General features: G+C 33.9%; 1 protein-coding gene across 5 annotated transcripts in view; it reads right to left on the bottom strand.

The window, feature by feature from the left end:
- Pcnx4 (pecanex 4) overlaps window positions 1-16,569 on the bottom strand; it is a 33,038-nt gene extending 16,469 nt beyond the window's left edge. Inside the window, exons 1-7 of one of the 5 annotated variants that reach the window (XM_015480950.2) lie at window positions 16,224-16,554; window positions 11,856-11,948; window positions 10,566-11,309; window positions 4,324-4,503; window positions 3,720-4,234; window positions 3,390-3,490; window positions 3,153-3,275 (exon numbers count right to left, since the gene is read on the bottom strand). In XM_015480950.2, coding sequence (XP_015336436.1) covers window positions 3,153-3,275; window positions 3,390-3,490; window positions 3,720-4,234; window positions 4,324-4,503; window positions 10,566-11,254 — 1,608 coding nt within the window. In that variant the 5' untranslated portion in view covers window positions 11,255-11,309; window positions 11,856-11,948; window positions 16,224-16,554. Of the gene's footprint in view, window positions 1-3,152; window positions 3,276-3,389; window positions 3,491-3,719; window positions 4,235-4,323; window positions 4,504-8,626; window positions 8,864-10,565; window positions 11,310-11,855; window positions 11,949-16,223 lie in introns of those variants that run through there. The other 4 variants (XM_015480949.2, XM_048793383.1, XM_015480952.2 and 1 more) reach the window with 4 other exon arrangements.
- Between the last annotated feature and the right edge of the window lie 11,291 nt (window positions 16,570-27,860).

Here is a 27,860-nt window from a genome sequence, read left to right as displayed (position 1 = left end):
AAAAAAAAAAAAAAAAAAAAAAAAAACCATCCATGAAGAAAAGCTGAGGCTCAGAGGGCTTCAATAGTATAAAATATTACATACTACAATATATTTAAGATATATAAAGAATACTACAAAATATATAAGAATAATCAGTATCAATACTTCATCAACTTTTCCAGAAAGTATTCCATAGAAGAGTATGGAATCTTCCTAACTTATTTAATTGATATCTAAACTAGACAACATCATTACAAGGAAAGAGATCACACAGACCTATGTCCTAAAACAGAAATGACAGACAAAATACTAGCAAGTTGAGTTCTCCAACATATGAAATGGATTATACAGCATGACCAAGAAGCATTTATCTCAGGAATTTAAGACTGGTTTAACAACCAAAAATTGTTGAGAGCCACAGCCAAAGGGGGCCCCAGCAAACTTTCAGATTGCCAGCTGATGATTGGCTCACAGCGGCCCCAGCAACTTCTAGCTGATTGGCTCCTCTTCGGTGATGCTCATTGGGCTGTTTCCCTGCCCTTTCAGACCACGGAGCTGCTCATTGGGGGACTTTTTTGGCTCCGCCCACGTGACCCAGCCAATCCGCCTCAAGAGCAGGAGGATTGGGGGAGGTGGAGAGAGGCTTGTGTGGGGGAGAGAGGCTTGTGTGGTTCTAAAAATAAAGTTAGTTTCTTTTGACAAGTGACTCCTGATTTTGCCCAGCCAGACTTCGGCAAAAAATCAATCAATATACTATACCATGTTTATATATTAAATGACCAAACCACATGAGACACAGAGAAAACATCTGATAAAATCTAATATATCCTTCATGACAAAAAAATACTTAGCAATTGAAAGGAACTTCCTCAACCAGATAAAGAACAACTGTAAAAGTCTTTAGTTATCATGTTTAATGGTAAATGATGATATCATATTTAATGGAGAAAGAAATGAAATGTCCACTCTCACTCTTTAAACTGGAGTCCTAGTTATTGCAAGTATGAAGAAATAAAAGGCATCCAGGTCAGAAAGAAAGAAGTAACACTATCTTTATTTGCAGATGACCTCATCTTATATGTGGAACATTCTAAGAATTCACTAAAATTTTATTAGAATAAAGGAGTTAAGTAAAATTTTAGGATAGAAGATTAACATAAAAAAATCAATTTTGTATTCTATAGTCTAACAGCAAATAAGTAAAAAATGAAATTAAGACAATTCCATTTCTAATATCATCAAAAAGAATAAAACATTTAGGAATAAACTGAATAAAAGAAGTATTACCATACGTATACTGAAAACCATAAAACATTATTAAAATAAATTTAAGTTCTAAATAAATGTATCTTCATCTCATAGAACATGAATATCTCATGTTCACAGGTTGAATAATTAATATTTCTAAGATGGGAGTACTCCTCAAATTGATCTGGAGATTTAAGGCATTTCTTATCAGAGTTCCAAAAGTTTTTTTTGCATAAACTGACAAAATGAAATTGATATTTATATGGCAATGTAACAGTCTCAGAATAATAAAGATAATCCTGAAAAAGAAAGACAAAATTGGTAGACTCCTACTTCCCAATTTAAAAACCTAATGTACTACCAAAGCTACTATAACAAAGACAGTGTGGTACTGGCATAAGGCTAGACATCTAGATGAATGGATAGGAACTCAGAATATTCTAGAAATACATCCTAATTTGACTTTTGACAATAATGCCAAGAAAAGTTGGTGTGGCAGAACAGTCTTTTCAATAAATGGTGCTAGCACAAATGTACATCCATATGCCAAAGAATAAATATGGAGTCCTACTTCACATCATATGAAAACAGTAAATCTTTATAACCTTGGAGTACATGGGAAAAATAAACTTCATTAAAATTAAAAACTTTAAGAAAAAATAAATAAACTTCCTTTAAAATTAAAAACGTGTGCTTCAAAGGAAATTATCAAGAAAATAACAAAAGCTACAGGAGAAAATTTTTGCATATTATATATCTCTCAAGGGACTTGTATCTAGAATATATGAAAAACTCTTATAATTCAACAATAAAAAGATAATCCAAATAAAAATTGATAAAGGATTTAGACATTTCTCTAAAAAACATGTACAAATGGCCAGTGAATACCTGAAAAGATGCACTTTTAGTGATCAGACAAATGCAAACCAAAATTACAAGATGGTAGTTTGCACATATGTGTATGGCTATAATGGAAAAAGTTAGATAATAACAAGTGCTAGTAAGGCTATAGAGAAAGAAACTAGAATCCTCATACATTGCTAAAGGGAATGTAACATGGTATAACCACTTTGGAAATCATTTTGTATACCTTGAAGTGTTAAATTTGGAATTACTATATCATCAGAAATTCTAGTCTCAGATATACATAACCAAGTAAATAAAAATATATGTCCATACTAAAACATGTACAGAAATGTTTGCAGCAATATTAATAGTCAAGAGTGGAAACCTAAATATCCATCACCCTATCAATGAATCAAACCAACATAGTCTTTCTATATAATGTAGTATTAATTGGCAATAAAAAAGAATTATATAGTGATATATGCTATAACATCAATGTACCTTGAGAATATATAAATGAAAGGAAACAGATGCAAATGACTACATATTCCATAATTTCATTCAGGTGAAATATTCCCAAAGGGCCAAATCTACAGAGACAAAAAGAGATAAGTAGAACTGGAGATGTACTGCAGTGGTAGAGCACTTAACTACCATGTAAAATGCCCTGGGTTTGTTCTCTAGCACCATAAGAAAAAAAAAAAAAAAAGGTAGGTAAGTGGTCACTGGGGCTGGAATGGGTGTAGGTGGTAGGATGGAGAATGGTAATGGAGAATGATGATCATTAATGTATATGAAGTTTCTTTTTGAGATGTTGAAATGTTCTAAAATTTAGATTGTGATAATGACTATAAAATTGAATATATAGGCTAGGGTTGTAGCTCAGTGGTAAAGTGACTGCCTAGCATGTGTGAGGCTCTGGGTTTAATTCTCAGTACCACATAAATAAATAAAATAAAGGTCCATCAACAACTAAAAATAAAAAAAATATATATGCTACTGAACAGTAAACTTTAAATGGAACATTTTATGATATGTGAAATATATCTCAATAAAACTGTTAAAAATATACTTACCAATAAAAGTCTGATTCCTGTATTCAGGCTTCTATTCCACCATAAATCTGAACTAGAGATCAGCAAGTGCACTGCTGACACAATGGCTGTCTCCAATAAAGCATTTTCTGTATTCTGCCATACCTGTAGTATACAGATTATCTACTTTTATTGGGTAGAATCTGATAATTTAAGCAAACTGTTAAACTAAATCATGAGTTTAGCAAAAGGAAAATACTTAGTGCATATTAGGATTACCATTCTAAAAGCTCTTGTGAATCCAATGAAGACAGAGAAAGAGTGGAGCTCTTGTAAGGAACTATCCAGTGAAAGAAATGCTATCATAGCAAAAGGTGACACTTAAACAAAACAAAGAAAAAGAGAAGTTTATAATTAAGGCAAATTTTGTTTTGGCAAATATGAATTTTTATAAGTACATTCAAGCAATTAATTAAAAACCCTAACAAACGAAAAACAAAACATAAAGAACACATACAGTGTAATACACAAATATGGGTATTCCATTATATTTTTGAACAATTCCTACAGATAGTTTGTAACACAAGGTTAGTAGATAAATTCTCTTACCTAGAGTTAGCAATATCCGTCTGACAACACCAATCTTCAGGAGCTTTGTTTGTTTCTCTAAGAATACAGTCACAGTCTGCACATCCTTTGGATAAAAAGGATTTCGGAAAATTCCAAAGATATAGATGCTTTGAATTTCTTTAAGTATCCACACTATTATAAGTAACATCATCAAGATATAGCCAACAATATCCTGGGAACTGCTTTTGGAAATTTGTGAGAAACCAGCAAATTGATGTAGCAAACTAGTTTCCAGGAGAGCCAAGACTAGTACAATGATGTACAAAACACATTCCTTCCACATAAACAGTTTTTCTGAACCACTGGGTAAAGCTTCAGATTTGTTTCCTACTCTGTGTTTCATCATACTGTGTTTGAAAACAAAACTCATGTCACTTAGGTTAAGACTCAGTAATAACCCAAATCCAGTCATGAAAAGAAGAACACCAATAGTGCTGGGAATATAATATGATATTATAGCCGTTCCAGCAGAAATGATGAACATTACTAATAACCTGCAGAGGGAAAAACGAGAACAGATTTACTTGAAAAGAAAAATGCTCTTAATGAAGTTACATTTAACATCAATACAAAAAAAAATTACCGTAGGTGAGTTGACATGCATGAACCTCCAAGGCCAAACTCTAAAATCTGCTCCATTGCCCATAAGAAAAGTGCATCGGGTGGGGGCAGAGTCCCAAGTGCCCACAGAAAGGGTAAAAATATAAACAAGACATGTAAAATCTGATTCACTTGTTCTAGAACTGGCATATTTACCACAAATCTACAAGAAAAAGAAAACATTTAAATCATACAAAATAAGATATAGCAGAGGATCTTTCTAGAAACATAATACCACACACCCTCGCGCACATAAAGAACACTTAGAGAAAGGTCCCAGTCCCAAATTAACAAATGACCCATAATACTGTAACACACTGCTCCTTCTCTAAAGCAGCAAGTACCCTTACTCAATTGTGTATGTGCTGGGAATATAATATGATATTGCAGGTGTTCCAGCAGGTTAGAGAAATGGACTTTGCTAACACTTGGTAGGAAGACAAAAATCTATTAACCTTGGGTTACAAACCATATGTAGGAAGTGCTAAAAAATATGATGAAATCCACATGTGGATTCAAATGAGCAAAGGAAGGAAGAAGAAATTAAAAGTAATCACTGAATAGTAATAAAATTGATGTAGGGATTTGTTAAAACTGAGGCCAGAAGAAACAATTTCCTCTCCTAACTCTAAACGTACTCTGGCTGAAATTTTATCAGTATTTCTTCAGAGTTTAATATTTTATAATATAAAATTGCAGGTAACCTTGGGAAAGTGAAAGCCTTACTAACATTCATATATTACTAGCTTGCAGTATAGTTAATATCAACAGTCAGCAACATGGTCACAACTATATCTCTATGAGTTAACTGGGGAATGTAACTAGCATTTTTGATACTGTTCTATTTTATATAAGCAAAAAATGGCTTTGAGAACATAAAATCATACAACATAATCTTGTCACAAAGTATGGGCTGCCTCTACCTTAAGCGTAGAAACTGATACTTGGTATAGCACTTCCAGTGAAAATAAAATATTATTAAATTGTTTCAAATAATTTAATAAAAATTTAAAGCATAGAAAAATAAACAATATCAATATATTGCTAATTTTCTGGTATAAGGCTAACTAAACACTGTGTCTGGATACTAATAAAGTCAGGGTATTTATGGAATACTAAAGACTTTAGAAACAGAAAACTATAGTTCAAAACTCATAATTGTGCTTGAATATCTCAGCTGCTAGTTAAGGAGAGAGAAAACATATACAAAAGGTAACTATTTAAGTATATGTTAACAGCCAAGAAACAAATGTAGAGCAACTATGGACGTAATAACGGTATAACATATTTGCTCACAGAGATACCAGGACCTACACCATCTAATATACTGTCTCACAATGTATGTCCTTCAAATTATTATAAGCAGAGAATGAATGAACACTATGTTAACAATGTGACAATACTTCCTGTAGTATAATTTTAAAATAAAATTCATTTCATTCTGAGAACAATCAACCAACAAAAAACAAACCACACATAAGCCACAAGAAAGTCAAGAAAAAATGCAGATCTGTACAGCACATTTTTCCCAAGATAATAATATTCTTGCAAACACACTCAAGGATAGGATATTTATATATAAATAATGTACACTCAGGAAATATATTTACCAAAATTAAGTTCTACCTTTAAATCTTTTATTCTTAAATAATGTGCAATGACACAGTACTTGTATACAAGAATATTATGAACAAGGATACATAATTGAAGTAACCAAATATTATTTTATGTAAGACTCAGCTTCAAAATGGTAATCATAGTTAATTCTTTTACAAGAAAAAAATGTTTGAATCTAATGTTTCTGATGATGTTAACTAACATTAATTTTCTGGAGTAAAAAAAAAACTCAGCTCTTAAGAAAAAATTGTTATTTTGAACTTAACAACTATGAAAATACTTTGAATTCTGAATATTCACTAGGATCCACATGCCATGCAAAAAGTGTTCTGTAATAGTGGCAAGGAGGATGCAAACTGTGTGTCATTCTTTCAAATAATTCCTGAGAGTCTGAGCTAAAGCACTATAAATTAAATGTTTGGTTTTAAAAAAATATCCATTTTTTAGTTTTAGGTGGACATGATATCCTTATCTTATTTTTATGTGGTGCTGAGGATTGAATCCAGAGCCCCAAGCATGCTAGATAAGCGCTCCACCACTGAGCCACAACTCCAGCCCTAAATGTTTGTATTTGATAAAACAAAAATGCACAGTAATTTAAAATTATTATCACACAACTGCATTAGGTAAAGAATGGGAAAAGAAAAAAATTACACTATAGAAGTGCAACTCTTCAGCTTTCTTTCACATCTTCTAAAACAGAACTAAGAAATAATTAGATTTCCGACAATTGTCAAGATTTTAAGAGTGCATGCATTTCATGCCCCAGTTTTATCATTATACCTATTGTATAAAGCTCATCAATTTTTTATTATTTTGTTATCACAAGTTAAATTTTTCTAAAAATGAAATGAGAGTTAATTTCCTTGCATAAGCCACTTCCTTCTTTAAAAATAGTAATGGAGATTACCCTAGGTTTTTGTTTTTCTTTAAGTCATAGTAAAAAAACAATAACCCCCCCCAAAAACAAAAACCCCTTTCAATTATCTAACTTTAAACATTAAAACAGTATATAAAAACCTTTTATGCACTTTGATTTAGAAATTAGCACAGAAAGTCAAGGTAACCAAATTAAAAATTCAGCCTGTAATTTCTTACAGAAAATTAGATATACTATAACACGTATGTAATTAATGATTTCAGAAATGGCCTAGTGAGATAGTAACTCAATAATCTGTACTCTGAAGATCATCATCATAATCTTATAAACTTAAAAATTCTGTACCCTTGCACAGAAGGTCCTATGTATATACATACTCAATATTTTTGCTAAACTGGGTATAGTGGCAAATGTCTGTAGTCCCAGTGATTCTGGAGACTAAGGCAGGAGGATCACAAGTTTGAGGTGACCCTCAATAACTTAACAAGATCCTCTTAAAATAAAAAATAAAAAGGATGAGGACATAGCTTAGTGGTAAAGTACCCCTGGGTTAAATCCTCAGTACCAAAACCAAAAAACAAAAATACACACAACACAATACTAATTCTTCAAAATTAAGCATTTAATTGTAATTATCTCATAGTAAGTAAATGATATTAAGAAGTCAATTTAGATAAATTTCCTATTGGTTAACTCTTCTCTTATATATTTGGTTAGATGAAGAATTACTATTGTCCTGTGATCCATAAACACAGCACAATTAGAAGAGATTCAGAATTATGGAATAGCAAATGGACTCTACAGAAGGTCAGTTTTAGTATAAAAAAGAAATATTTTTAAGTCTTGTCTTAGCTTAGGTCGCATTAACAAGTACCATAGAGGGGGTGGTTTAAACATCACGAAAATAAATTTTCTCAGTTTTGGAGGCTGGAAGTCTAAGATCAGAGGGTTAGCAGGGTCAGATTCTGGTGAGGGTGCTTTTCCTGGTGTCTGAGAGATCAAGTTCTCTTGAGTTTTTCCTTATAAAGGGAATTAATACCATGAGACTAGGACTCCACCTTCATGATCTAATTAATTCCCAAAGGCCCCATCTCCAATTAACATCACATTGAAGGTGATAGCTTCACCATAAGAATTTTGAGAAGACAATTTGGTCCAAATCTTTCTATCCCTATCCCTTGTACTCACTCCCAAATTCATAACCTTCTCACATGCAAAATACATTCATACTGTTCTAATGGCCCCCAAATTCTTAACTTATCCCAGCATTAACTCTAAAGTCTCATCTAAACATCATCTAAATCACCTGTAAATCTACACAAGTACTGTACTTCCAAAATACAGTGGTAAAACAGAAATAGGAAAAACATTCCTTATACTCCAAAAGGGAGAAATGAGAAAAAAGGAAAGTGTGATAGATTCCAAGAAAGTTCAAAACCTAACAAAGGAAATTCCATTAGACCTTAAGGCTTGAGAATGATTTTCTTTAGTTCCATACTCTGTCCTCTAGGCCCTTGGAGTTGAAGTGTCACTCCCACAGCTCTACACAGGGGTCCTTCTCCTCTGACTCTGAAGGGTGATCCTGCCCTCCAAGGTTTTAGGCAGAGGTCGTCTGGCCTGTTGAACTGAGGTATGGCCTTAATGATCACTTTGGGTATAATTTTTCCCTTTTCTTATAGAATAATGCACATTTTTTTTCTTTTGGTACTGGGGATCAAACTCAGGGTGCTTTACCACTGAGCTAAATCTCCAGCCCTTTATATTTTTTGATTTTTAGACAGGTTCTCACCACATTGCTGAGGACTTCATCAAATTGCTGAAGCTGGTCTTAAAACTTGTGATTTTTCTGCTTCTGCTTCTGGGAATTACAGGCATGTGTCACTGCTCCCAGACTGCAGTTGAATAGTTCTATCACTGTCTTGTAAGATCCAAGAAGTTTAACAGGCTTCCTTCATTTCATTCTTTCTCAATTTCCTTTAGTTCAAACTGGCAGTGTTTCTACTCACGTAATCCCATAAACTCTCTTCTTAAAAAAAAAAATTTTTTTTTTTTTTTGTAGTTTTACATGGACAGAATGTCTTTATTTTATTTATGATGCTAAGGTTCAAACCCAGTGTCTTACATATAGTAGGCAAGTGCTCTGCCACTAAGCTATAGCCCCAGCCCCCATAAAAATCTTAAAAAAAAATATATTTATTTATGCACGTATTTATGTATTTGTGTGGTGCTGAGGATTGAAACCAGTGCCTTACACGTGCCAGGTGGGCGCTCTACCACTGAGCTACAACTCAAGCTCAAAAACTCTTTATTAAGGAATAATCTAACCACAGAATATGCTTTCTCATGTTTTCCATATATGAATAGGTTAAGAATTTTCCCAAATTTTCAGGTTCTGTTTCCTTGTTTTGCTTAACAATTCCCTCTTCAATTCTTCTGTTTCCTTTTGCATTTTACTATAAGCAGTCAGAGGCAATCAAGCTGCTCCTTCAATACTTTGCTTGGAAATCTCCTTACCTAAATATCCCATTTCATCACTCGCAAATGCTACAACACTGTGCAATCAAGTTCTATGACACTTGAAAACAAGGATTACTGTTTTTTTTTCCAGTTTAAGTAACATATTACTTATTTCCATATGAAATCTTATCAGAGTTACCTCTAACATGTCTATTTCTAGCATGCATGCCAAACTCTTATAGCCTCTACCCATTACCCAATTACAAAGCCACTTCTACATTTTTCAGGTATTTATTATAGTAGCATGCCACTTCTTAGTACCCAAATCTTAGGGTGGGCTACCACAATGAAATGCCAGACTTGAGTAGTTTAAACATAAGAAACTTATTTTCTCACAGTTCTGGATGCTGGAAGTCCATGATTAGAGTTTTATGTAGCATTCTGGTGAGAGCTTTCTTCCTGGCTTATAGTCAGCCCCCTTTCTTGCTGTTCTCACACAAAGAGATAAAAAACTCTTCTATGTCTCTTAAAAGAGTACTAAGCCCATTCATCAGGCCAGGACCTCACTTTCATGACCTAATTATCTCCTAAAGGCTGTATCACCAAATAATATCATACTGGGGTTTGGGATTCAATTTGTGAATTCTAAGTGAATACAAGCATTAAGTCCATAATATGCCTGTACACCTAACTTGGAAAAGAGAAATCTGTAATCTACAGAAACAGAAAGAAGTCAGGGTTAGCAAAGGAAAGCAAGCAAAAGTTATTATCAAACCATTTTGTAAATAATTATATTTTAAATGTTTTTATTTTTCTTCTATAACAAACTAATTTATAAATCAATATTCCTCCTATATAACAAAATTTCTAGTCATCTTGAATTCACTCAACCTGTATAATATTTACACATATAACTTTTAAATTATTCCTTCCTCATTCTCCTCAAGAAAGTTCCATTGTTTTCATAGGTTTTGGCCCAGTTATCTTATAGATTCTCAATGGTCTTTCTTTAAAATGAAATACAGGATTGAAAAATAGTTTACTTTTCTTGAAAAAGGAATTTTCCCCTTTCAGTATGATTTAATTATTACTTTTTAGCATAAATGTTTTACATTGATTACTTCTAAGATTAATCATAAAAACAACCCATCACCCAATGATTTGGGCATGATTTTTAATCCAGATTCATTTTTTTAAATACTAGCAAAAGCTCTCTTATCAGGTATACATAAAAACAAAGCAAGTTATAAAATATTTGGTAGGTTTTTTACCTGTGTGCAAGATCCACAGAAACAAAGAAAAAAATATAAATGGGTCTCATAAGAGGAGTGATTTCATAAGTATCCTGAGGTTGGAAAGTTGCAGTCTCTGTAGCTGTGTTCACAATTAATGAGTATTCTCCTATACAGAGTGTTATCCATCCAAAGACAAATAGAGGAGCAGTGCCTCCTATACTGCCATACAGCAAGGTTATTCTATTTGGAAGCAGATACCATGTTCCAAGAGCACATACTAGCCCAGCAAGAACAGAATGAAAAACTATATTGGCTATATATTTCTTTCCAGGAATTAGAAATTTGACAGTCTCAGCACCAGCACAGCTTGTAAATTCATGCTCATCTTCCTCTGCTAAGATATCTGTAGTTAGCATTCTTTGTACTGTTGCTGATTTGTTTTGGGCATATAAACTTGTGAACTGGATGACAAATGCAGTGAAAAGCATTAGTCCACCTGAAAGTGATGCCGTATAATAGTCTTTCAGGATGCCCAGCTGGTACAAAAGTGTTCCTATTCCACCCAAAACCCATGGCATCAGAAAAAGGATAATTTGATTAACATATAAGTAAGGAGGGGCATAAAAGCCTAATCTGAGTCGAGGGCCTCCTAGAACAGTCTGTGGAAAGCGCTTCAGAAAGAAGTCCTGTTTGTAATCATTCAGCAGAGGCACATCTGGACTCATCCTTCTCACGCAGGATTATTCTGAAAATCACATCCTTTTCTGTAACCAGAAGTCTCTAAAAAAAGAAAAAAATACCACTATTTGAAAGTGCCATACTCAAAACCTACAGTGGGAATCACCCCATATTTCTACTTCACATTCTTTATTCCTTTAAGAGCAGGATTTATACCTTCAGTTCTCAGGCTTCTTATTATTACCTGATCCTTGGCACAAAGTTGTTGAATTGTTAAAAAACAAAATAAATATGATAAGTTATTTTTTAACTTTTTAAAACAATATTCTATATTAATTTATTAAGAAATTAATATGTAGAATTAGATCTGAACTCATATTTTTAAGATTCTGAGGTCAAAGAAAAGTTAAAAAAGTCTGCCAGTAATTTGGTCACTTCATTGTGAGTTTTTGTTGTTTTTAATTTTTTCTTTTATTATAAGAGTAGTTCAATTTTTTTCTCTCAATGGTCAGATGGTAAATATTTTAAGCTTTGAGGACCATTAGATCTCTGTTACAATGACTCTATTTTGTTGCACTAGCAAAAAAAGTAGCTGTATACAACACTATATATAAATGGATAAGAGTGATTGTTGCAATAAAGCTTTACCATATTTATCCAGATAAGGTATGGGCCAGATTTAGCCTGAAGGTCACAGTTTTCCAGCCTTCACTGAGTAAAATAAAGATTTTCCACAATTCCCTTGAATTGAAATGGAAATAGAAGTTTAAAATAGAAAACCTGTTAATCATATCACTTAACAATTATGGTAAAGTTAGCGCTATCCAACTAATATAAAAAGTTAAATCCTGTTGAAGTAAGTAGTATTTCAATAAAACTCCATATGGTCATTGGCAGCTCAATACGTAGTAGGAAGAACAATAAACTGGAAATTAAAAGGCTTTAAGTACCAGAGTGGATGCTTATTTTTATTAGCTGTGCTTCCTTTTTTAGTTGTTCTGTTGTCAGTTTCCAGAATCTATCAGAACTGGAAAGCATGGAATAACAATAGGACCCATACATTCTTTAGTGTAGGTTATTTTCATTAAGGGCCAGAACAATCTAATTTTTAAGTAACATGGGTTCTCTTCAATTTAACTTACTCAGCTGCTTATTCTATTCTATTTATTTATTTGTTAGTTAGTTGTAGGTGGACACCAATATCTTTATTTCATTTTTACGTGGTGCTGAGGATCCAACCCAGTGCCTCACACGTGCTAGGCGAGCGCTCTACCACTGAGCCACAACTCTAGCCCTCAGCTGCTTATTCTAAAAAAAAAAAAAAGCTGTCTGACACAAGATCAACTAGAAAAGTATTACCTCAGTTAATCATATGTAGGGCTAGAAAGAAAAAATTAAAGTCATCTAAAACTAGCTTTCTTTCAGTCAGTTTAAAATAGTCTTTCCACTAGTTCTACCAAACCAATATTGGGACTGAAAAGAGCTTTAGGGTGCCATTAAAGGCTTTGGGTCAGCTTTAAGAATTAATACCTTAAAACCACATCTTTCTTATACTATTAGAAAGTTTTTTAAAACTGTAAGCATCTATCTTACATCTTCCAGTCACTGTTTTTTGGTTCCGCCCAGAACAAATGACACCTTTCACTCATAGGACAGCCCTGCAAGGATTCACAAAATAACAGAACCACAGGACCACATATAACCTTCACTGTCCCAGGTTCAAGCACAGAGAATGAAAAGACTGCCTCCCTGTCCACTGTATGAGCTTATCTCTTGCAGTGATGCCAGGCTCCTTATACTTTATTCTGATAACACTGTCTTGTTCAAGTCATAGGGTAAGTGAGGTCACACTCATGTGGATGGGGGTCAATATTTTGATATCATTTTCCTATGGAAGATCCATGAGACAGGAAGATGAATTTGGATAGACTGATGAATCCTGGATGAATTGACACACTTATATGGCTTCTACCTCCAGCATGTTCAAGTGAAAACTGGCTCAAGACATGGAAAACAAAAACTGTAAAAAAGAAGCTTAAGAGATAAAAATGGCATCAACAATTGTCTGATTTTAGCAAAGTTAACTTAAAAAAAACTATCATTATTCTATGAAGAGAATGAAGGCATCCATGCTTCTAAAATTTATTTTACAAAAATTGAAAGGAAATTTACTGAAGTTTTACTGTTCTAAGCATCACTGCATTTATTAAAATTTTGAAAACAGAAAACTTCATGTGTGAAGAAATGAACTGACCCATACCTCAGTACTAAAAAGCATTTGAAATAACTTAATTCTCAATTGCTCTGAATAAAAATCACTTGTTACCAGGGCAGTTCTAAAAAGTATGCAGATGTAGGTTTTTTTGTTTTTTTAATAGTCAAGTACTAACTGTTGAGGATATTTTGAAGAATACAGAGATAGAAAGATAGCTACCATTATAATTCTGAAAATAATCTATGTGATCTTAACTGAATGCCATGTCATGAATTTTTTTTTTTTTTTTTTTTTTTTAATTTCTAGTCCTGGGGATTGAGCCCAGGGACACTCTACCACTGAGCTGCATCCCAGCCCTTTTAATTTTAATTTAATTTGATTTTATTTTTGAGACAGGATCTCACTAAGTTGACTCACTAGGCTGGCCTCAAATTGTGATCCTCCTGCCTCAGCCTCCCAAGTAGCTGGGATTATAGGTATGTGCTACCATGTCCAGTTTATAGTAGATTTTTTGAAGAGTCTTTTAAAAACATTTGATGCTCAAACATGAAAAATATATTTCATGCTCTGGTTTACAAATTGTGTGGTAAGTACTCTCTTTCACCCATTAATGAAAGGAAAATATACCATAACACCTGAAAACAAAGTCTTAAGAAGGAATAAGTTTATTAGGTCTTTTGGGATGTAGATTATGAGGTTTGTTAAAATTCACAACTTTGGAGGGTCTTTGAATTTAAGAGTTTTCTATTAGTCCATAGGAATTGGTCTATGACTGTAAAGGAAGGATGACTACATAGTTCAATAGTTGATTGCAGGTATTAGGAATGCCTCACAAGTGGAACAAAGTTTTAGTTGGTTCTATGCTTTCCCTTTCCTGTTATACACCAAGATATGAATTCACAGAATTCCATTACGCATGGAAACCTAAAATAGGAAATAGCTGAAAACCACATCAAAACATCATAAATGTACAATAGGGCCAGGCAACAGTACTATTCCTATCCCAAAAAATCTTCCTGCACTTCACACAACTTGCCCACTATAAATTCAATTGAGTTGACAAGCCATTCTCTCAAAATCAAGTGATTCTCTCAAAGTCCTGTGAGTGAAATTGGCCACCCACGTGAATTACTAGAGATAAATTTTACATCAAAACATCATAAATGTACAACAGGGCCAGGCTTGACTATTGAGAAACAGTGATTGCAAGTGACTTAACCAAGATACAATATCAGTTGGTGGCAGAGTGAGTTTTAAATCATACCAAGCTATTGCTAAATGAAAGAGAATTTTATTTTGAGGCTACAATGGGTTCTTCAAGGAAAGGTGGGTCTGAGAGTAATCTATAAAAACGTCAAAATGAAAAGTGTATGATAGCTAAGCTAGCCTGAGGGCTTTGGGACCAAGCACTTTGATAAGACAAGTAGAAGAATATTTAAAAGAAAAGGTTCTCATCACTAAGAAGGTGAAAACAATCTACAGAAATTTTTTGCAAATCATATACACGGTGAGAGATTTGTATCTACAAAGAACCCTCATAAAGTGAAAAAACAACCCCCGCCCTTTTTTTAATGGACAAAGGGCCACTGGGGTCATGGTTCAGTGGTGGTAGAATGCCTGTATGGCATGCATGAGGCCCTGAGTTTGATCCCCAGCACAAAAAACAAAAACAAACAAAAAAAACAACCAAAAAACCAGGATCTAAGTAGATATCTCTCCAAAGATGATACACAAATATGAATAAATCCAGAAAATGAAACTCAATAATATTAATCATTAGGGAAATACAAGTCAAAAATATCATGATATATCATTCCAAATCCCCTTGACTGGCTAACATTAAAAAAAAAAAAAAAAAAGACAATAACAAGTATTGGTGAGGTTATGGAGAAAGTAAAACCCTCAAACAAATCTGGTGGGAATGTAAAATGGTACAGCCCTTTAGAAAAAGCCTGGCAATTCCTACAAAGGCTAAACATAGAATCACCAAATGACTGAGTTATTCCACTTCCAGGTATTACACTCAAGAAAACATTAAAACACATGTCTACACAAAAATTTACATGGGAACAGTCATAACAGAAATTTTTTAATAGCCCCAAAATGGAAACAAAACTGTCCATCAAAAGGTGAATGGATAAAAAAATGAGGTACTGCTACACAATGAAATATTATTAGATTATAAACAGGAATGAAGTATTCATACATGCTACAACATGGGTGAACTTTGAAAGCATTATGCTAAGTGAAAGAAGACAGTCTCAAAAGACCACATACTGTAAAATTCCATTTATGTGAAACGTTCAGAATAAGCAAACCTAGAGACAGAAAAATAGATTCGTGGTTGCCTTGGGCTCATGGGGGTAAGGATAATGGAAGTAGGTGATTGGTAAAAGATGCGAGGCTTCTTTCCTGGTTGAGGAAAATGTTCTAAAATTGACTGTAGTAATGGTTGCACAATTCTGTAAGTATATTAAAGAATGTACAATTTAAGTGGGTGAATTGTATGGGATGTGAATTATATTTCAAGTCCTTACAAAGGAAAAAGAAATAGTTCCCTACTTTGTATTTTTTACAGCAGTTATAACTAACAGGCAGCTATTTACGAAACTCAGAACTAGACAATAAATGTCCCAAACAGTTAAATAATGTCGTCAAAAGGTTCAGTAATCGTACTTGAAGCTTTTATGACAAAGGACAAAAACCTGTTTCTTGTGTAATAAAATCTGGAAGACAAAGTGGCCCTGCACAGTGGAAACTAAGGCAGCGAAGTCGCCAGGTGGGTCAGGGATCAAACGTACCTCGAATCACTCGAGGGAAGGGGAGGCGCGAAGGCAGCCTGGAGTCTGCATTTCTGCTGGTAAACCCGGGTAAGCACTCCCACCTGGAAGCTGGCTGCGGCCGGAAGTCGGAGGCAGAGAAGCTGCAACGGTCCCACAACAAGATCCCAGAGAGGCCTCCGCAGCCGCTCCCGGTTTCCATGGCTAACATCAACTCTGGCGGGCGCCACCCGAGCGGAGCAGTACGCGTGCGCGCACTCGCGCGCTCACGGGCGGGGCCGGCTCGCCTCAGCCTGAGCTCGCTTCCGAGGCGGGCTAAGCGAGGTACCGAAGGGAAGAGACGCGATTCCTTCGGTCCAGGCCTGGGCTCTAGTATGCCAGGTTCGGACTCGTGGGAGGAGTTGGTACTCTGGTCCCTCTCTGGACCCGGACGTTTGCGTTAGGGATTTGAGGGCTGGAGGTTAACCTCTGAACTTTAACCCGGGCCGCGCCCCTACGCAAGAGCGTCGAGGTCCTGGTGACGTGACGTTCTTCCGCAGGGCGGGCTCCAGGGTTGGATGGACGCCATTTTGGGAGCGCCTGGTTATCTGAGGTCGAGAGGGATTGTCTGACCCCTGACTCAGAAATGTAGTAGGGCCCCAATCTTTCAAGGTCGGACGACCTCAATTAATGGCACCTGCTGTTTGGCCTTCACCACCCAACACTTACATGGTAATGAGGACTTTTCAGTGCTTCTTCGTGAACCATGTGCAGTTTGGAAGATTTGGAGCTGCATAACGGGCATACTTCATTTTATTTTGCTTCGCAGATATTGTTGGTTTTTTGGTTTTGTTTTCGTGTTTTTTTTTTTTTTTAACAAATTGAAGGTTTGCGGCAACGCTACGTAGATCAATACTGTTGGCGCCATTTGTGACTACTTTGTTACATTTCGGTAATTCTCACGATGTTTCAAGCTTTTTCATTATTTTAATATGTTATGATGACTTTTTGATACTCATTGTAATTGTTTTGGGGGGTATTATGAAACATGCCTATATAAAACAGCCAAACTTAATGTTGTGTCTTCTGCTGTTCCACCCATGGTGCTGTTCCCATTTTGCTCCCTCTTGGGCTTCCCGGCTTCCTGAGATAAACACTGTTGAAATTAAGGCAGTTAATAACCCCACAATCCTTCCTCCAAGTGAAAGGAAGACAAAAGCTAGGCTTAGTGAGGAAGGCATGTCCAAAGCTGAGATTGGCCAAACGTTTGACCTCTGGAGAAGAACAGCTACGTTGTGAATGCAAAGGACACATTTTTGAGGGAAATTAAAAAGTGGTACCCGAGGCGGGGCGGGGTGGCGCACACCTGTAATCCCTGCGACTAGGAAGGCTGAGGCAGGAGCATTGAGAGTCAGAAGCGAGGCGCTAGGCAACCCAGTGAGACCCTGTCTCTAAATAAAATACAAAATAGGCCTGGGGATGTGGCTCAGTGGTTGAGTGCCCCTGAGTTCAATCCCCAGTAAGGGGCTGGTGGGGGAGGGGCGGGGAGGAAGTGGTATCCAAGGAACACAAAAATGAGAAAAAAGCAAAATAGCCTTATTGCTGTTAGTAGCCTTGATAGAAATCAAACCAGCCTCAACATTTCCTTTAAACCAAAGCCTAATCCAGAACAAGGCCCTAAATCTCTTCCAATTTTTTTGTGAAGGCTGAGAGAGGTGAAGAAGCTGCAGAAGAAAAGTGTGAAGCTAGCAAAGTTTGGTTCATGAAGTTTAAGGAAAGAAATCCTTTCCATAGCATAAAAATACAAGGTCAAGCATCAAGGACTAATGTAGAAGCAGCAGCAAATTATCCAGAAGATCAAGCTAAGATAATTGATGTAGGTGGCTACATTAGATAACAGATTTTCAATGTAGAAGTGGAGCCTGAAGATATGACTAAGTTACAGTAATCATCCTATGATAAAACCGATGAGGAGTTACCTCTTAAAAATGAGCAAAGAAAGTGGCTTCTTAAGATGGAATCTACTCCTGATAAAGATGCTATGAATATTGTTAAAATGACAACAAAGGATTAAGAATATTACATAAACTTAGTTCAGAAAGTAGCAGCAAGGTTTGAGAGGATTGACTAATTTTGAAATTCTGCTGCAGGCAAAACAGCATTGCATGCTACAGGGAAATCTTTTGTGAAAGGAAGAGTCAGTCAATGCAGGAAACTTAATTGTCTTAAATTTTAAGAAATTAACACAGTAGTCCCAGCCTTCAGTAACCAGAACCCTGATCAATCAACATAAAGGCAAGACCCTCCACCAGCAAAAAGACTGATTCACTGAAGGCTCAGATGATCATTAGTATTTTTTAACAATTTCTTATTAAAGGTATGTACATTGTTTTTTAGACTAAATAGACTCAGTATAATGTAAACAAAACTTATATGCTTTGGGAAACCGAAAAAATTGTGTCTCACTTTATTTTGATTCTGGCTTTATTGAGGTGGTCTGAAACCAAATCTGCAGTATCTCCAAGGTTTACTTTGTATATACTTACTATGGCTCATTTATTGCATTTTTTCCCCCAGGTGTGAATTGGTGGCTGCCTTCTTAATTACAAGGAACCAAAATGCACATTGTTGCAACATGTTACTAAGATTTGTAGCTGCATGACTGGGCATTTTGAGAATTAAACCCAGAGCCTTGCATACGCAGGGCAAGCTCTCTTCCACTGAGCCCCATAATATGGATATTTTAAAAAGATTGGGTGAATGAGCATGTGGTGGGTAGAAATTTCAGAGTGTGTGAGCATATTCACAGGCATGTAGGTTGGGTGACACTCAGTTTTGAGGATATTAAAGACAGGAGTGACCAACAGTTAATTACAAAGTTTCATATGAAACTTCCTTTAATACATAAAATTTCATACCACAAATATAAATAGATCAAATAAAATATAATCATGCTTTGCCATTTGCTGGTGCCAAGCTTTATTGTATGACACAATTATAGTTCTGAAACATTTACAGTAATTCCTGATGGGAAGTATAGGGTGAAAGGATAGTATCAGATTTGGGTTATGATCAAAAATTCTTAGGTTTCTTGGATAGCTCTTAAAGTTCACTATCATTTTATATCAATAACCTAACATATGTTTAATTTTAGGTGTGTTAATATTATTTTAGAACATTATCACAGCAGGAAACTGGTTTCATTCAGTTGTTCAGAAAGAACACAGGCTGGGTATGGTGGCTCATGCCTATAATCCCAGTAGCTCAGGAGGCTGAGGCAAGAGGATCACAAAGAGTTCAAAAGCGAGCATCAGCAAAAGCGAGGCACTTAGCAAAACTCAGTGAGACCCTGGCATTAAATAAAATACAAAATAGGGCTGGGGATGTGGCACAGTGGTTGAGTGCCCCTGGGTTCAATCCCCAGTACTGGGGGGAAAAAGAATCACAGGTATATAAAAAGAACACAGATTATTGGTAGACTGATAATCAGTAAATCAGAATATGTAAAAATAGAAAATTTCATTTTTAAATTATTACATTTTGTAAAACTTTGTAAATGTAATGTCAGTAGAAGATCAAAATTCTGTAAATATCCAGAGGTATAATTTGATTCTACAAAATTAATTTATACCCACATCTGCATTAAATAGATTTCCCTTCATTTTGGTACACATAATTGAGGGATAATAAAGCAGATTTCAAAGTCTTCATCCCAGCATCTTAGTAAGATTGGAACCATCAATTAGTTGCTCCTACTGACAGTGTTATAAGAAATATGATTCTTTGTTATTAATATTGATATCTAAAGCTAGAATTATAATAATGTAAAATAGATGCCCTTTTCCTAGTATCTGCTTTCTAAATTCTCTCTTTATAAATGTTTTATTTAGAATCCTGTGAACATTCTCTTTTCACTTGTCTGGAGAAAGAATATATAAGGAAGTGCAATAAACAAGTTAACAGGAAAGTTATAATTACATAAGAATGGGGGGAAGTTAGGTACAATTTGCCTAACGGTGGAGGAAAGCCTTTACATATCCTTATATAATATTTCCAGACTCATTATTGTTGAATGGAAAGCTAGAGGTTACATTATATATTTTTTAGAAGAACAAATGAACCATATTTAGCATATAACATTTATACAAAAAGTATAAATGACAAAAATCAATATTTATGGGATGGTAGTTTAGAGGAATTGAGCAAAGCTTAAAATGCAATTTCTTTTGACATTGAAATTTTATCTATTTTTATAGGTATATTTCTAAGTGTGTTAAGTGAGCCAAGATTTGTACAAAGATGTAATTAGACTATTTGTAAACAAAAAACAACATTCTTTTAGTAGGGAACATGTTAATTAAATTAGGCCCCAAAAGAATATATCTTTTATGCAAAGATGCCCAACTTATACTAAGTTAAAAAAAATGAAAAATTAGTTTGTACTGTATTATTTTATCTGTATGAAAAATCACTGTAAATATGAATATGCTTTCTATATGCTTATTAAGAAGGTTACAGAAGAAAATATGACAGCCCTTAACCTCAGGAGAGTAACTGGAATTTGATGGGAAGAGCAACTTTTACTTTTTGCTTGTACTCTTTTGTGCTGCTAATAAATTTTTAAACAATATTTATTATTATTTTTAAATTTTATTTTTTTTGCAGTATTGGGGATTGAACTCATGTGTGCTATCTCCATCCCTTTTTATTTTGCCAAGGCTGGCCTTACACTTGTGATCTTTCTGCTTCTCACTGTGTTGATTTGCTGTGGTTACAGTCAGGTGCCATCATTCATGGTAATTTATTAGTTTTATAATCTTTAAGCCATAAAAACTTCAAACAAAAAATTAAGTTAACAAAAAATACTCCTTTTTTGAAAAACCCCACCAAACTATTAAATTATTAAGCCATTGTGTAGTCAATAAAAAGACAATGGCCAGTGCTGTGGCACACACCTGTAATTCTAGCGACTCTGGTTGCTGAGGCAGGAGGATTATAACTTCAAAGCCAGACTCAGCAACTTTGTGAGTGTTCCTAAGCAACTTAGAACCTCTAAAAAAGTTAAAAGGGTTGGGGATGTAGCTCAGTGGTAAAGTGCCCTGGTTCAATCCCTAGTACACCCGCCCCCACACCCCCCAAAAAATTGACATCATGGATTTTTGTTTTCATATTACTTTTACACAGAAAGTAATTGGAAGATATTAATTTTCCTGAATAAAGAAATACTTTATGGTATATAGGAAGAGATATACTATAATTAGTGTTATAGTTTAAAATTACTGCAAGTTATTTGACATACTGGTAAATTTGGGCCTCTGATAAGCAGAGACTGCCTAGATTCTATACTACTGCAGTATTAGATCAATAGGTCATTCTTTGAACTCTATAAAAATAGTTCATTTTATAGTGCATGAGAACATGTACCGAATTTATGTATGCATTCTCAAGATTATTAGATCTTTTTCCAATGTTGTATACAAAGTTCAGATTTTTGGAATTTATCTAAAATATACACTAGTGTATATATCCAGATATGCATATATGTAAAATATTTGTACATATGTAAAATGTGTATTATATATAACTTGCAAAACAAAATACATGGGAATTCTATTTTGTTGTGCTAGCAATGACCTATGGGAATAAATTTTCATATGTGGTTTGTCTTTAGCAATGTAATTTTAAATATAGTCATTTTAATGAAATTTATGCCAATATTTTTTAAAATTTTATTTTACCAGAGATGCTTTTTAAGGCAATTAGTTTAAAGGAAAACAAATGTATAGAAATGAACATTAGAATAATTATTAATCTCACTGAACTTTAAAAAAAAGTCTGCTATTTATGAATTTCAAGACAGATATTGGATTCATGTTTTTACTTAGAAATTTCTCTTTCTTGAGACTTTGTCATTGGTAAAAAAAAGTATATACCAGTAAATAATAACATGTATAAGAAAAATGCATTTACTTGTAGAGATAATCATATATTAAGAAGCAATGATCATTTTTATTGTGGCTTTTATGTAAAACTAGCCTATGGATTTTTCCCCTGTGAACTTTTTTTCCTGGGATCATAATAATGAAAATAAAATCTTAGAGGCAAGGTTTCTTCTCAATGTATAGATGCCTTGCCTAATACATGTAATAGAACCAAACAAATATTCATCTCTGTACTATAGGATATCAATTTTTTATTGTGAATGTTTCAAAAAGTGTAGAAGTATACACTCTTAATTTCACAATTCAGTATCTTTGGATGCTTGATCTGTATCACTGGTATGCTCAAATGCGCTCCAGAGTAGAATAATCAGCTATGAAAACTTAAGTTACATTTATTCTTAGGAAATGTCTTCCTTTGTTTATTCTATACCTCCTTTTCTCAGTATAGACATTCTTTAAAATATGTCTTAAAAACACTAACCTGAATATTATGTGGACTCTTTCGGAGAGAATTTTTATTCCTTTGTCCCCTGATGTACAGAATGAATAGTATTTGCCTTATGAGTCAGTGAACGATCTTCAATAATGAGGAGGGCCTTAAGCTGATTTTCCCTTCCTTTTGGTATTATTACCTATACCCTATCCGTTACTGCCTCCTCCTAAAGAGAATGGTTCTTTCATTCAGGTACAAACACATCCTTACTTGAGAGTACTCTGAAATACTTTGTCTTCTTTGCATGTTTTCTATTCACTAGATCAGTATTTTCCTTATATCAAAGTATGAATTCAATAACTGATTTCTTCCATGGAGAAAGGAACATTAGAACCTTATTCCAGATTATAATAATGGTAATTTAAAAAAACGGTACTTTCACTGTTAAAGATTATGATTTTTATAGAGTACAGAAAACATTTAATTAGTATTAATGATATATAAATTATAATTCAGTATCTGCAAGGAACTTGGTAATTTGACATTGGGCAAGTCACTTAGGACTTTTCAGATCCCACTGTCTTCCTCAGTAATATTAAGAAACTGGGCTACATCTTTAAATTTCCGTATAAGTCTATATTTCTGCTATTGTATTTTTGTATAAAATTTATCATTCTATGGGTAGATATAAAGGCTCTAAAACTTATTTTTTTTGCGAGTAAAAATTTGCTTGAATTTTCTAAATAACATACTTAAACATTTAAGAGTGGACTTTATCACTAAGCAGACCTTATCATTAGAAAGACAAGTTTATCATTAGAAAACTGAACTCTGATAACTTCAGCATTGACTGCTTTTCTTGGGACAGTGATTCTGCCAATATTAACATCAGGTAATGTATCAATTTAATCGGTTTACATTATGTACCAACAATTTACCTTCTGAAAGCTCTTTCCTTAAGGTCAATTAAATAAAAATGTTAAAGCAAGTCTTGTAAAAGTTTCTACCTTGTAATAATCAAATTATTTTATTTTTAGCCCCTTTTTGATTAAAAGTAGTGGTCAAAAGATGTTGAAGCCCTTGAAGATGATGAAGTGCTGGAGCCACCCAGGCAGCAATCAGAAACAATTAAGAAAAATGTACCAAATGCTTCACTCTTTGGAGGCTGCATGGCAAATTACATCTAATATTTCAGGCTTGTTGCATTTTAAAATAAAGCCTCCAACTAAGCAATTTTCAAGACAACCCCAATCAAAAGATATTGCTTAAAATTTTCTTCTTGTAGAAATGAAAAGAGTGATTGTCTATGTTGATTAGCCTTGAAGATTGCTTTGAGAAGAATTTGACAGTTCTAGTAACATTCCCATTATAATTTACAATCTGAAAAATTGAGTACTACACATTGACTATCAGGATAGTTTAAGGCTTCCTTTTTACATACTAATTTTATTCTTTAACATAAAGGGGGATCCTTGTATGTATTTTTAATGCATATATAATTTACTTTTATCATGATTGTTTAAAATTATCCTCATTAGGTCAAACAAAAAACATAGTTTAATAAATTTAATCTGAAATATTTATTGATGCCTACTAAATACAAAATTTTTGCTTATCAGTTTGGCAGTTACAGAAATGAAAAAAAATCATTTAACATAAAGAGTCTGTGGTTTGATAGACATAAAATCACAAAATAAATTTAAAATTTCAGTTATGATAAATTGAGCATGGCAGATACTATTTTGTTTATATGAAAGTGCTAAATAAAGATTATATTTTTTTCTTTGTACCAGGATGTGAACCTAGGGGCACTTAACCATTGAGCCACATCCTCCAACCCTTTTTTATATTTTATGTAGATACAGGGTCTCACTAAGTTGCTTAGGGTCTTGTTAAGTTGCTTAGGGCCTTGTTGAGTTGCTGAGGCTATCCTTGAACTTGTGATACTCCTGCCTCAACCTCCAGAGCTGCTGGGATTATAGGCATGTGCTGTCATGCCTGGTTCATTTCAATTAATGGTCATTTATGCTTTGCTTACTAGGTGATAGAAAATTAGAGGAGTAGTGATACATAGAGGAATAACAGTAGCTCCTATAGTGGGCTCCTCTGGTGAGAATGCTGGGATAACACAAATCTGTAAGATCGCTTCAGAAATAAATTGAATGATATTTATTAGAAAGTGTCTAAAACTTTGCATGCTCTTTAACTGATTAATACTTGGAAAGTACTCAAAGGAAGAAAAAGGACTAATGTACATATGTGTTTATTACGTATATCTAATGCTAGAAAATTTGAAGGAACTTGAATGTTTCATGATTTAATGATTAAGAAAATTATACGTTTACCTTTGATTAACTGTAACACAAAAATGAAAATGATAATTATGTTAGCTTTGCAATACCATGGAAAATGTTTAGATATGTAATGTGAAAAAAAATGTGTAATGTATTTTAATTCTATGAAAATATACAAATGAGAAATTAAAAGTTTAAAAAGTGATAGCTATATTAGCATGGTGGTGTTTTAGATGATAATCTTTATATCCATTTTCCAAATATATTTTTTAAAAATAACTAATAGTGTTTTAATGCATAACAGTTCTGAATTGCAAGCTTCGTGCATTGCTGGTGGGAATATAAAATGGTGAAGTTGTTATAGAAAATAATATGATGGCTCCTTAAAAAATTAATGAGAATTGACATATGATTCATCACTTCCATTTCTAAGTGTCTCCCCAAAGAACTGAAGGATTCAAACAAATAATTGTACACCATATTCATAGCAACATTATTCACAATAGCCAAAAGGTAGAAGTAAAATAATTATTCATGAACAGAGGAATGAATAAACCAAATGTGGTATATATACATATGATGGAATATTATTATACTTTAAGAGGAAAGAAATTGTGACACATAGTACAACATGGATTAACTTTGAAAACCTTATGCTAGATATAATAAACCATTCACAAAATTACTATACAAATATTGTATGATTATAGTTATATGAGGTACCTAGAGTAGTGAAATAAAGACTATATATATAGAGACAGTTACCAGGGATTTGAGGATGGAGTAGTAGGGAGTTATTTTTTAATAGGTACAGAATTTTGCAAGATGATAAAGAGTTACGGAGATGGCATTGTGAATATACTTAATGCCACCAAACTGTACAATTAAAAATAGTTTAAGATGATAAATTTTATGTTATGTGCATTTGACCATAATTAACAAAAATTCAAGGTTAAAATGGTAAAATTTTATGTTCTGTATATTTTACTGCAATAACATTTTTTAAGTGGTCAAGATGCAGTAGTTATATTTCAGAAGCTGAAAGGGGGCTAGATTAGGGGCTGTATTAGTACAGTGCAGTGAAGAAGTGGAATTCATAAAGCAATTTGAAAGAGAATTCTAAAGATAAATGTCACCAAATTACAGTCTGGTTAAACTGAAATTTGTGATTAAAATCTGTTCTGTTTATCATGCTTTTTTCTAAGCCCATATTGGTAGGAGAAGTAAAAAAAAAAGTAATTATCAGACTAAAATGAACTTTGAATATTATAATTTTAGAGATGAGATATTTGCTTTACAATTAAAAAAACAACAACAACTGGAGGGTCAGAGAAGTTATACAGATAGTATTTTAGTCAGCTCTTTTGCTTCTGGGCCTAAAAGATCCAATGAGAAGAATTTTAGAAAAGTTTATTTGGGGCTCATAATTTCAGAGGTTCCAGTTGATAAGACTGCTGGTTCCATTCCATAGGGCTCTAGATGAGGCAGAATATGATGGCAGAAGAGTGTGGCGGAAGGAATCAGTTTACATGATCAGGAGACAAAAAGACTCTACTTGCCAGATAAAAATTATATACCCCCAAATCACTACCCCAATGACTCACTTCCTCCAGCCACACTCTACCCACTTTCAGTTACCACTGAGGTTCATCTTGTCAGATGATTAATTAACTGCTTGGGTTAAGCCTTTCATGACCCAGTCATGTCTCCTCTAAACCTTGCATTGTCTCACACATGAGTTTTTGGGGGACACCTCACATCCAAACCTTAACAGATAACAGATCTGAATAGAACTGACATCTTGACTTATTACAGTATTATTTAGATTTTATACTACCACATGCAGGCCAGATTCTAGTCTTAAATTTTAAAAAATCATTTTATGAAACATTTGGTTATTTCTTCTCTACTGGGTAGTCTTATGTCAAAACATGAAGTTCCTGTGCAATATTTGCTTACACTCCTACTTTTGATTTTTAAAAAATATTCTCAAGGAATTGGTTAACTTCACAACTTTCCCTCTTTGATCCTGAGAGGTTGCATTTCTTTACTTTTAAGAATAATCTAGTTTACAAACTATAGCCTAAATATCTTTACTATTCCATTCTCATCAGTAATTGTGAGACTCAAAATAGAAGTGATACTGAGTTTAATCTCCTAAAGTTTAGGCACTGCATGAAATCAGAACACTTGGTTCAAGTGACAAAAATTCACTCTCAAAGGATTCATTGGCTCATGTAATTGGGAAGTCCAAGGGTACACCTTAAAGAAAGACTGCATTTGGAGGCTCAAATACTGCTGTAAAACTTAGTTTCTCTTTGTATTGCCTTATTCTTCAAGTAGACTCTTCTAGAGGCAGACAAATATATGGCTGCCAGAGACTTCAGTTACTCTCATCCTCTCAGTTAACAATTGCAATGAAGTAAATAAACCAAAGAACTCTCTCCAGATGTCCATATCTTAGTATCAGGCTCTGTGTACCCACCCACTCCTATGACTGGTAGTCCCATCTTTAACACATAAAATTGGGGCAGGGTGTTCCAAAGGAATTTACAGAAAGGGGATAGGGAAATTAACTAGGCAGGAAAAAAGGAACAATTCTCATTGTCCACTAAACTAATATTTTCCTACTTTATAATGAAGCAACTCCTTTTTTAATTCCAGATACAGTAAACACCTATGTTCCTGTTTGATTTATTATATTTTAAATCATATTAAATTTAAAATATCTCCTTTTGGTTTAACATTTGAATCCCTTTCCTTTATGGAATTTTCCATAACCAAAAACCCCTGATATATTCTGCTAATTTTTAGCAATTATTTTGATGTACAATTACTTTCTCTAAAATGCTAATGATTGATGGGTAGAAGTATGATTTTTTTCATCTTTCTAAATACTTAGCAGCTTCAAATTCTAGAGTTTATATTTAATGGCCCCCTTTAAAAAAGATATGGAATTAATTTTATTTATTAAAGCAGGAAAATATATCAATACATTTAAGAAAAAAAT

The sequence above is a fragment of the Marmota marmota genome, unplaced genomic scaffold (genome assembly GCF_001458135.2).
Source record: "Marmota marmota marmota unplaced genomic scaffold, marMar, whole genome shotgun sequence".
Taxonomy (NCBI): domain Eukaryota; kingdom Metazoa; phylum Chordata; class Mammalia; order Rodentia; family Sciuridae; genus Marmota; species Marmota marmota.
The sequence above is the reverse complement of the archived record's forward strand: the minus strand, read 5'-3'. Positions and strand labels throughout refer to the sequence as shown.